This window comes from Pongo pygmaeus, chromosome 19, assembly GCF_028885625.2.
Source record: "Pongo pygmaeus isolate AG05252 chromosome 19, NHGRI_mPonPyg2-v2.0_pri, whole genome shotgun sequence".
NCBI classification, from domain to species: Eukaryota; Metazoa; Chordata; class Mammalia; order Primates; family Hominidae; genus Pongo; species Pongo pygmaeus.
Window position 1 is genome coordinate 73,902,859 of NC_072392.2, and position 12,086 is coordinate 73,914,944.

General features: G+C 39.2%; 1 protein-coding gene across 2 annotated transcripts; it reads right to left on the reverse strand.

Annotated features, from left to right (window-relative positions):
- Nucleotides 1-3,358: 3,358 nt before the first annotated feature.
- KRT10 (keratin 10) lies at nt 3,359-7,877 on the reverse strand. 2 transcript variants are annotated; one of them, XM_054457876.2, is made up of 8 exons: nt 7,228-7,877; nt 6,305-6,387; nt 5,781-5,937; nt 5,532-5,693; nt 5,318-5,443; nt 4,785-5,002; nt 4,028-4,405; nt 3,359-3,723 (listed from the first exon to the last, which is right to left on the reverse strand). In XM_054457876.2, the coding sequence occupies exons 1-8, from the start codon at nt 7,846-7,848 to the stop codon at nt 3,717-3,719; spliced, it is 1,752 nt and encodes a 583-aa protein (XP_054313851.2). In that variant the 5' UTR covers nt 7,849-7,877; the 3' UTR covers nt 3,359-3,716. The 2 variants fall into 2 exon arrangements, with proteins under 2 accessions (XP_054313851.2, XP_054313850.2); XM_054457875.2 differs by having other exon boundaries at nt 4,008-4,405.
- Between the last annotated feature and the right edge of the window lie 4,209 nt (nt 7,878-12,086).

Consider the following 12,086-nt stretch of genomic DNA (forward strand, 5'->3'; position numbering starts at 1 on the left):
CAACCCAAATGTCCAGCAATGATAGAATGGATTAAGAGACTGTGGCACATATACACCAGGCAATACTATGCAGCCATAAAAAAGGATGAGTTCATGTCCTTTTCAGGGATATGGATGAAGCTGGAAACCATCATTCTGAGCAAACTATCACGAGGACAGAAAACCAAACACCACACGTTCTCACTCATAGGTGGGAGTTGAACAATGAGAACACATGGACACAGGGTGGGGAACATCACACACCTGTTGTGGGGTGGAGGGCTGGGGGAAGGATAGAATTAGGGGAAATACCTAATGTAAATGACAAGTTAATGGGTGCAGCCAACCAACATGGCACACGTATAACTACGTAACAAACCTGCACATTCTGCACATGTACCCTAGAACTTAAAGTATAAAAATAATAAAAAAAAAAGTGGAGCAGATAGGGGAGTTGGGAGATTGGCGGGTAAAATTTTAAGGGGAAAATCAGGGTAGGTCTCAAAGAGAAAGTGACAACTGTGCAAAGGCTTGAAGGAGGTAAGGAAGACCATCTTGCTAAAGTATGTTAACCAAGGTAACATCAAAAGAGAAATGGAGAGACATCAAAGAACTTTGATCAAATATAATTAGACTTACAATTTGATCTAATATAATTAGACTTACATTTCAAAAGGATAACTATGGTTCTGTGTTGAAAATAAACTGTAGGGTAGTAGCTAAGCTTAAATGAGTTCATATACATGTTACATGTACTGAGTCTACCTACCTATCTTTATCTATCATCTATCTATCTATCTATCTATCTATCTATCTATCTATCTATCCATCCACCCACTTACCCACCTACCTACCTATCTATCCATCCATCATTTACTCAGAACAATACCTGGTGTGATTTAAAGGCTATTATTATCATTATTTTCATTGTCAAGCTTAGTTTAACCACAGCTACCTCATATAAGGTAGCTATCCTTATTGTATAGGTAAGTAAACAGACTCAGAAGGGTTGAAGTAACTTGTCCAAAGGTACATAATTTGTAAATGCCAGTGCCAGGATAGGAAGTCCAGGGATCACTGTGTTTCAGTTGCATGCTCATAAACCATGAATAAGCTCTTTCCCTAATTCCCATTCTCAAAATGCAATATAGATGAGAAATATTAGATGCATCCTATTTAACCTTAATCGAGTTACTTCCCTGATAAAGATGACCCTAACAAAGCTATTTCTTCACTCCCAAGCAAAATATCAAGCCATCATGGGCACCAAGATTAGGGTGCAAAGCTTTTAGGCCTTTAGCATCATGAGAGAACATCTTTGAAGAAACAGGCTTTTATTGTGTAATATTTTTCGACATGGGTGCCAAATTGGCTCTGCCAATCTAATTAGGCACTACCCTGCTTAAATAGCAGGATTCTGTAATGACTTTAGAATCTGTACGTAAGAATGCGTACAGATTTTTTTGATTAATAGGTACATGCAAATTTATTTGGTAAAAATAGTGCCCTGTGCTATTTAATAATTTTAAAAAATAATTCTGTAAATTTTTTTACTATAAATACCAATGTCTTTATTAAAGTCAAGTGGCTTGTTTAGACAGATTACTTTATTAAACCATAGTGTTGGGCACTGTGGTATGTGCCTATAATCCCAGCTACTCAGAGACTGAGGTGGGAGGACTGCTTGAGCCCAGTTCAAGACCCGCATGGGCAACACAGTGAGACTTTGTCTCATTAAAAAACAACAACAACAACAAAAAAAACCAAAAACAAACCATAGTTATCCAAGTCCAGTCAAGAAAGCAGCTGTTTATCTGAGATAAAGTATTTACTTTATCAGAGAGAATATAAATAATTGTTTAAGGAGGTATTGCAAGATTGAAATGGTAAGAAGACAGGGCCACAACGTATGCAGACTTTGCAGGAATGAAAGTTTGGGTCACCATCCAACCACATAGAGGACTCTGACTGCTAAGATTGTGGCTTGGGGGAGGAAGGCAGAATGGGTAGAAGAGACAAACTTAATAGCAAGCACTGCTATCTCATAGTAACATATGTGTATTTGCCTCATATCAGTGGTATTGAATATAAAAAATCTATTTCTTCAGAATAAGGTGAATGGTAACCTCAGATTATAAATACAATAGGTCCCAGGGATTTGGTTAACCTTATAATACATATTTTAAAAGATGGTGTTTCTGAACAGCAGGCAGTATAGCACTATTTACACAGTAGGAGTTCAGAGTCCTTACACAGCAACGTAAGGACTTTAGTGTCTCAGGGCTCTACGCAGTGAGGCGTGTTGGGACTTCAATAGTGGACCTGAGAAGACTGGCTCTCAAGAAGGTTGGCTGGTACAAATATCCAGAGGCACGTGAGCATTTAGACATTTAGGCATTTAGAGGCACATGAACGAAAATGGAGAGCCTCTGGGCTGTGCTAATATTTGGTGCTAAGCAGGTTATGAAGCCTTGACTATAGGGAAATCCATCCCATTGAAACAACGCTCCTGTCATCAATTTGGGGTACAGAGGGTAGCGTCTACACAGTGGAGTGCCAACAAATGGCATGGGGATCAGGGCTCAGATCTGGAGCTCAAATCAAGGATACTGAGGAAAGCTGCTACTTGGTGGACATGAGTAATCCAAGAACTCATCAGAGGACACAAGGTAGTCTAAGGGACACGCCAGCTCATTCCCTTCATAGGATCCCCAGTAGAGTACTAAGTAATGTTGGTTGGGTTCTTATTGGCTGAGGGATGTGATTGGGCTGACTATGAAAGTACAAGGTCTTTAGTCCTGATCACTGGGCACAGTTGGGGAAGGCAGAGACCTAGTCGTGTCCTTTTGGTTACACTGGCGTCACTACTTTCTGACAGTGTTTCTCATGTTCATCTGATGGACATCAAATAATTTTGTTGGGGGTGATATGATTTTACTTGGGTGGTGTCAGAAGATATGTCAAGCTATATAACAATTGGGAAGAAGTATAGTAACTGGAAGAAAGTAAGAAAAGGCAAATGTGAGAAGTCAGGTAATTAGAAAATATAAAATTTCCAATTATTATTATTTTGGGGGTTTTATTTGAGATATTCCAGAATTTCCAGGATTGAAATAATTTAAAGCCACAGAGCTGGGAGCCTTCCACATATTGTTTATCTTAAAGAGTAATATTGGGGATTTACAGACTTTTTTACTCAGTGAATTTACTGACGGTGGTCTGAACATACATGATTTAAAAACTTACTCAGAAAAGGCATGACAATAGTTCTGTCTTCCGAATTTCTGGATACATCAACCTTCAACTGCTATGGGTTACTAATCTTTAATTTTAAAGAGTATTATGTACTTAAGTAAAGATAAATTCTGACAAACTGGGATAGTTTGCATCAGTAAGAAAGTTTATTGAAATTCATTAGTAAATGAGAACAGAAAGTAGTTTTTCTTTCCATTAAAGAACACTTTCTGGTAAAGTGAAAAGAAGAAATACAGAAACCACAAACACCTTGTAGACACCTTATTTTCAAGGTCTATTTCCATAGACCATCAAGACACAAGAGTTTTCTTGGAGACTTTGCTTTCCATGCATCTGTAAATAATGGTCTGTGTGAAGGCAGACTCTTTCCTCTTGATGCTGTTTAATAGTAGTGTTTCTTGGTTTCTGATTCAACCATAGATGAAAGGACTCTACCGTCGGGTGCCACCTCTTCAATAATTGTCTTGATTACTCTGGTTTTGTTAGTATCTGTGTGAATGATGGAAAAAAAATTTTAAACAGTCTGTAGGGATCCTTAGTAATTAACAAGCAAATATTGTAAAAAGAAGGAAATATCAACTTTACATTGTTAAGCCCAAAAAAATGCTTAAGGTATGACATTTTGATCACGCCATTTTTCACGGCTGGTGTTAAGAGGAGTTTGTGAACAAATGCAAACGGAACCGTCTCTAAGATTTTTAATTTTTTAAAACAATTCTAGAGCTTAAAGCGCAAAAAAACCATCACAGGAAGTTAAAACTAATTCTGATTACCCCAGCTAGTTTCTGCTGACCTTGGTCCCTTAGATGAAGACTCGCCCACGGACCCGGAAGAGGAGGACTTGTGGCCTCCGCTGGAGCTGCCGCCGCCGTAGCCGCCGCCGGAGCTGCCGCCGCCGCCGCCGCCGCCGCCGCCGGAACTTCCGCCCCCGTAGCCACCGCCGGAACTGCCGCCGTGGCCGCCGCTGGAGCTTCCGCCCCCGTAGCCGCCGCCGGAGCTTCCGCCGCCGGAGCTTCCGCCTCCGTAGCTGCCGCCGGAACTGCCTCCGTAGCCGCCGCCGGAACTACCGCCGTGGCCGCCGCCGTAGCCGCCGCCGGAGCTTCCGCCGCCGGAGCTTCCGCCGCCGTAGCCGCCGCCGAAACTTCCGCCGCCGCGTCCGCCGCCTCCGGAACTAAACGGGGTGAGGTCACATTCGGTTATCTCTAACGTTGGAAAACGGTGGGTAGCTTTCCAGTTGCCGTTAATTTAGAAAATAAGCAAAACGTGTTGAGAAAATAAAACCCTGCCAGGAATATATTTTAAAACCCTGCCAGGTATATATTTTAAAACCCATCCTTTGAAAACAATGTTATGTTCACAGAACTCTTAAGAATCATTTTGGGCCAAATTCATGAGAAAGTGAGATTGCGGTTGCGTACTCCTTTTTCTGTACTCTACACCCTCTCCTCCCTTCCTCTCATTCTCTGGCATCTTCTTGGGGTTTAGATAAGCCTTGCTATCTGGAATATTGAATAAAAGAAACTGGGATAACTTTTCATTTTAAAATTTACCTTCCCTCTCCTTCTAGCAGGCTGCGGTAGGTTTGAATTTCATTCTCCAGTCGGATCTTAATATCCAGGAGTTGTTGGTATTCAGTATTCTGGCACTCGGTTTCAGCTCGAATCTGTTGCAACTGTTCTTCCAGAGCGGAGATCTGGGCCTGAATCTGTGAGAGCTGCACACAGTAGCGACCTTCTGTTTCTGCCAAGGAGGCTTCCAGGGATTGTTTCTGAAACGGATTTTTTTGTGGCTTAGTGACTTCCTTGTTCAGTTGAGTATAGTGACCCTTATTTGATTATTTAGTAAGGCATTATATAGAAGAATAAGAAAATGAACAGAATTTGTTTTATGTTTAATGGCACTATTTCAGTTTCAGCACTTTTAGATCAACGCCAGTAGTACTTTTCCTCCATTAACACAGAGCTTCACTTTGTTTTCTCTTTCTTACCTTCAACTCTGCATTTTTTTGTTGTATTGCATATTCTTAGGTGAGCATGAAACTTTGTATGATAAAGTTGAAGTCATTTCATGAGAGTTAACATACCAGGGCCAGTTGGGACTGTAGTTCTATCTCCAGAGCTTGTACATTACGTCTCAATTCGGTAATCTCAGATTTATAGCTGGATATCTGTTCAATGTTACTATCAATTTCTGTAGTCAGTTCCTTGCTCTAGAGTATTAAAAACAGGGAAAAGTGTGAGGAAATTCTGAAATGATAAAACCTCCATGAGTTTCACTATAAAGGAAGATTACTTTACCTTTTCATTGAACCAGGCTTCAGCATCTTTGCGGTTTTGTTCAGCAAGTTGTTCATATTGGCTTCTCATGTTATTCAGAAGTTGAGTTAGATCAACACCTGGGGCAGCATTCATTTCCACATTCACATCACCAGTGGACACATTTCGAAGGTCTTTCATTTCCTGTTTGAGGAACAGAAAGATTTAATGGCTACACGAGGACCATAATGAACTCTCTTTTGGCAAGGAAAAGTATAACTTTTGTGTCACCTCCTCGTGGTTCTTCTTCAGATAGGCCAGCTCTTCAGTCAGGCTCTCAATCTGCATCTCCAGGTCAGCCTTGGTCAGGGTCAGCTCATCCAGCACCCTACGCAGGCCGTTGATGTCAGCCTCCACGCTCTGGCGCAGAGCTACCTCATTCTCATACCTGAAACAAGCATGATATCAATACTGGATATAACTTATATAGGGGAGATGTATCTGGGCAGAGACTATTTAAAAAGCAAATACATAGTTGATCTCATGTAATGGCACTATTTGTCATGTACAGTTCTCTTAGAAGTAATAGTGGTTTAATGGAAAAAAGCTTAGCAGTTACTTTAAAATGCATTTTCTTCCTTTAATATTGCCAAAAAGGTAACACTGACATGGAAAATTTCTCAGATAACTCCAATACTATTTAACTTTGGGTGAATTCAGGAAAATGTAAATGTTATTGTGGGCATCCCAAGTCATTGTTAAAAACGACTGATGTATTCGTTGTGATAGTATTATACAACGATCACTTAACTTACTTCAGCCTGAAGTCATCAGCTGCCAGCCTGGCATTGTCGATCTGAAGCAGGATATTGGCATTATCAGTTGTTAGGTTGAGAATCTGGAGGGAGAGGCACAGTTATTTAAGAAGAGGTCAGATGCAGATATGGCTTTTGTAGTGACATAGATGAACTCTGCACTTTTATGTTGTTCTCTTACAAAATCTTGGGAAAATTTTTTATTTTAAATATGAAATATTGCAGGCTTACCCATATACTTAACTTTGAATTATTCGTTCTCTTGGAATTTCTCCAGTCTTGTATTTCTGTACACGAATTATTCCTTTCTGAAAACTAACTGGAATTATATAGATGTATTCCTGTAAGTGTGCCCTCCTCTTTTAGACTATGTGATTTCCATGTATTTCAGCCATGCTTTGGCTGACTCACACCTGCATTTGTTTAACTCATGATAAATACTAATAAATAAATACACTCTGAACTGGTACACAGTAGGTACAATTCAGAAATTCCTTAGAGGCAAGCAGTGTCCCATTTTCATACTGGAAAATTCATTTTTCTTGCCATGTTGGTGCTGAATATGGCTTGTTATCAGTCTGAATAACATTTTGTTCTGATTCACTTCATGATTTTTTTTTTCAGTTTCTACATTTGTAAATGGCCTAGCATATTTTAACTGTGGACTCATTGTATGCTCATTAAAACCTCAAAAGTGCTTAGTAATCTGCCATCTTCTTAAGACAAGTAGCACACTTGCTGGATGAAGATTGCCATGACCATACTTTCACAGATGTTTGTCTTTGATGAGACTGGGTTATTTTTGAAGCAAGAAAGTAACATAGGTAAACATAGTGAACAGCCACATTGTGCTTAATTTAAGATTCATCTGTCTGGATTACATGGACAAGATACTTAAAGCTGGATTTAAAAATACCTCTTACCTGATTTTTAAGGTCATCGATGGTTTTGTAGTATTTGCTGTAGTCACGAGGCTCCCCCTGATGTGAGTTGCCATGCTTTTCATACCACTCCTTGATTTTGCCTTCCAGCTCATAGTTTGATTCTTCCAGAGCCCGAACTTTGTCCAAGTAGGAAGCCAGGCGGTCATTCAGATTCTGCATGGTTACTTTTTCATTTCCAGAGAGAAGGCCACCATCTCCTCCAAATCCACCACCAAAGCCTCCTCCAAAGCCGCCTCCACCAAAGCTGCCCCCACCAAAGCTGCCCCCACCAAAGCTGCCACCTCCGAAACTGCCCCCTCCAAAGCTTCCTCCATAACCCCCACCAAAGCTGCTACTTCCATAGCTTCCACGAAAGCTACCTCCACCAAAACCTCCTGATCCTCCATAGCCACCTGATGAGCCCCCAAAGCAGCCACCACCAGAGCTCCCACGGCTAAAAGAGCCACCACTGAACCCCCCTGAGCTAAATCCTCCACCAAGGGAGCCTTTGCTGCTCGAAATTCTTAGGGATGACCCTCCTCCTCCTCCTCCTCCTCCTCCTCCTCCTCCTCCACTGCGGGAGGAAGAGTAGTGCTTGCTTGAGCTGTATCGAACAGACATGGTGATGCTGTTTAGCCCAGGGAGTGCCTGCTACCAAGGACAGTGACAAGCCTTTATATACTGAGAGGGTGTGTCCACATGCGTTAGAGTTTGCTTACTTGCGTGGTTTTCTTTTTGCCAACTTAGCATCTTTGGCTTATGATTGCATAAATTATCTTCAGTAATAACCAATCCCAATATGTACAATTTTGAATTTGCCCTAAGAATAAACAGGAGGTTTGCTATGTTGAAAATGAAAATGGGTGGAGTTCAGATGAGCATGTTTTATTATGCTTTTCACCTGTTGAAGAACATTGAGCAACCGTTAAGATCCATTTTTCTCAGCACTAATTCAGGTTGCATAGAATGTTTGCAAAGTTTAGAAAAAAAAGTTTCAGCTACAAAATTATAGTTAAAATAAGATTTTTTCAAATTCATGTTTTAAACAGTTTTAATTGGAACAACAAATAGCATAAAGTCTGGCAGGATCATGCTATAATAAGGTTCTTGTAGACAACTGTAGGGAATCAAAAAGAAAAAGTTTCTAAAAATTTAACTAGCATCAATAGTTGCCACACATAAAACATTAAAGCCATAAAACCACAATTTAGGAGATTGTGTTTGTAGGAGATCTTTTAATTTATTTGGCAAATGAGAGTATATTGATATTTTACCTAAGAAAGTGGAAGTAATGATTTTAGAATTTTCTAATTAATGATGGCATTATTTTTAACATTAAAAAATCTGAAATCATAAAGTTATCCTGGATTATTTTGCACTTTTAAATTCATCATAGTTAAGGTTTCTGTGAAGACCATAATAATGCAGAAAATCTGCATTATTTTCTTAGCATGAAATCTGAAGAACTAACTTGTAGTACTTTACACTAAGTTCTGATTGAGTAAAAAGGGAAAATTTGGATATGTTGTGATTGCAAGTAAAAATTTGCTTGCAAAAATGTAAATCCGTGTTAGAGAACGATACTTGCACCAAATATTATGAACTAGACTGTGCACATGTGTTCCCAAGCTAGGTTCAGTTTCTCAATTAAAAAAACACATTTTCTTGGATATATTGTGTACAGAATTTGGTATAATAGTTTGTCTAGTGAAGTAAATTGGGATTTTGGTATATTGTATAAGATTATATCTACCCATAGGCTATGACATTGCTGTTTGGATGTATATATTCATACATGTTTTACAATTATGTAGTGCTGTTTGTGATACTGTGATTTAAAAATTTCTAGAACAAGCTGTTGAGATAGGAATGGTGGTTATTATTATTTCTTTTCTTTCTTTTTTTTTTTTTTAGACGGAGTCTTGCTCTGTTGCCCAGGCTGGAGTGCAGTGGCGCCATCTTGGCTCACTGCAAGCTCCACCTCCCGGGTTCATGCCATTCTCCTGCCTCAGCCTCCCGAGTAGCTGGGACTACAGGTGTGTGCCACCATGCCCGGCTAATTTTTTGTATTTTTAGTAGAGGCAAGGTTTCATCATGTTAGCCAGGGTGGTCTCGGTCTCCTGACCTCTTGATCTTCCCGCCTTGGCCTCCCAAAGTGCTGGGGTTACAGGCGTGGTTATTGTTATTTCTAATTTATAGAAGAGGAGGTTGAAGTTGAGAGGTTGTGATTTTTTCCTGAAGATATGTAACAGGTGGTTGAACTGCAATTAGAAGCTTGGTCTTTTAACTCCTTGGTTCTTTTCTACTTTACCAATGTGTATATATATTATCTGCTCCAGTGGATTTGGTCTAATGGAAATGAATGACTCTAATTCTCACCATAAACTTCTCCAAATGGGGAAAAAGAGCAAAACAAAAAGAACTTAGAATCATGAAAATATTGAAAGGGTAATGATTTGGCACACACTCTACCTTTAGTAATTGTTTTTTCAAATTAAGTTTATGGCTGCACATTTTGGTTTATGAAAACTACAGAAATAGTTTCTGTAGGGAAGGGGAGCGTGGTTGGGAGCATTAATCAAATGTTGATTGTTAAAGTGGAGGTTACTACCCAGCAAATCGCAACTCTTCCAACTTGTTAGCACATGCAAATGGGGCAGTAGTTAAAAGAAAAACTGAAACCCAACCATGGGAATTGATTCTTGATGAAGATAACCTACAGTTAAAGAAGGCTATGATAAATAGGATAGTAAGAGAAAAAACTCCAATAACTTCAGAGAACATGTTGAAACCTTGATATTAATGAAAGCTTTTTGGAAAGAAACATTTTAATTAAAAAGATATTTTGATTGATTTTACCTGTAATTAGCACAAGTTTTGGATCTTAGTATTACCAATTTTGTTTTAGTATTAGCCTATAATTTCTTCCCTCAGTGGAAAATATAAAAATCCCAATCTCCTTTCAGTTAATTAACAAGTGGTATGAAGAGATCTCTGTTACAATCATATTAAACCAAAGAATATATGAAAGGGAATCTTTGCATGAAAGTACATGAGAACAAATACAGGTATGGAGGGCCTTCTAATACTGTAACATTTAATTTAAGCTACCTTTACTGTTATTACCAAAGATTACTTATTAACTTGTATACTGTAGAAATTGATTTGTCTTTATTCACGCTGTCATTTGTTGAAATCAGCCTTTGGCATGAGTAAAATTAAGAGGTGCCACATAATAATTTTACAGCTAAATTGGATGAACATTTATGATTCTAGTCTTGGCACTATTTACACTTGATTGCTATAATCCACTGTAACTGTATTTTCATTGTGCTCAATTTTTATTGTGTCTCTATGTAAAGTGCATTGGTAGGTATTTAAAATATAGAAAAATGAATGAGATACAGCTCCTGTCCTTATGGATCTTGCCAGTAGTTACAGCCTAATTGAGGAGACATGACATATACCATCAGCTTAAGCACTGTATGCTATGTAAATGGAAAATGATGGTGGGTCTTGGATGTGTAGGGGGAAGGAGTTAACATTTCCTGAATATCTGCTATGATCTAGATGATTTACTTTTCTTTAATCCTGCCCTAGATTCTCTAAGATAGGTATTATTACCTTGTTTAACAGCTAAAAAACCTAAACCTTAAAAAGTTTTAGAAATTTGCCAGATTATGTATGTATTTGTTTATTTATATATCAGCAGTGTCTATGTGATGACACACAGCCTGGTTTTGAATCAAGAGATACAGTTACAAAGGTGCTAGTTTTCATGACACCAGACTGGCGTTCTTAAGACTAATGAGCAAGGGGTCATGTTGGAATGGGGCCAACTGACAAAGTTTCATGGTGCAGTTGAAATTTAAGCTGAGTCTTGTAAGAATGAGTAGGACTTTTCATGGGTGCAACAGCAGAGAGAAGACTTCTGGGAAGTCAGGACTGTGAAAATGCCAAGCAAGTGGAGACACTAAGTGACCAGTTTGGCTGGAGTAGATCATCTGTATATATTAATTTATTCATTCCTTCAGCAGGTTTTATTGAGCATCTGCAATATGGCTTGGGGAATGCATAGGTGACCAAGATACAGCTCCTACCCTTCAAGGAGTTTACAATCTACTTGGAGAGGCAAACAACATACCCATGAATCAGAGATTATAATATACGGTAATCTGGGCTACATTTGAGCAATGTTCAGGGTTCCGAGGAATTACAGAGAGGTTGTCTGACAGTCTAGTGCATGTGTGTGTGTGTATGTGTGGTGTGAGTGCACAATGAAAGAACAGTGAAGTAAAGTTTGGGATTGAGGATGAGTTTTGGTTTAAGACGTGAATTTGAGGTAATACCAGGATATTCATGTAAACATGTCTTTAAGCAATTATGGGACTGCAGTTAAGGAGAGAGATTCAGAATAGCAGACTTTGGGGGTAGTTAGGATCCCTAAGGGAAGGAATTTAGAGAGAAATGTACAGAAGGTCTAATTCTGAACTTTTGGAGTCACTTTAGGGGCTGGGAAGAAGAAGTAGAGCTAGAGAATAATCCTGAAAAGAAGGACATCTAGGACCAGGGAAAGGGGGAAAGAGGATCAGTGAAGCCAAGGGAGAAGAGAACATGGGTAAGGTGCTCACCCGGGAGGTCAATGAAAAGATGGATTGAGGAAAGCAGTTTGGAACCATTGGCATCCTTCCAGAGGACAGTTTTAATTGAGTAGTGGTGGGGAAATTCATGATGCATACCCAATATTGGAATTGATGACTTTGCTTATGGTATTTTATTTTCATGTTGTCCAGTTTATCAATTTCTTCTTTAATTGCTTCTGAACTTTGAGTCGTGGTTAAGACGGGTATAGGTGCTAT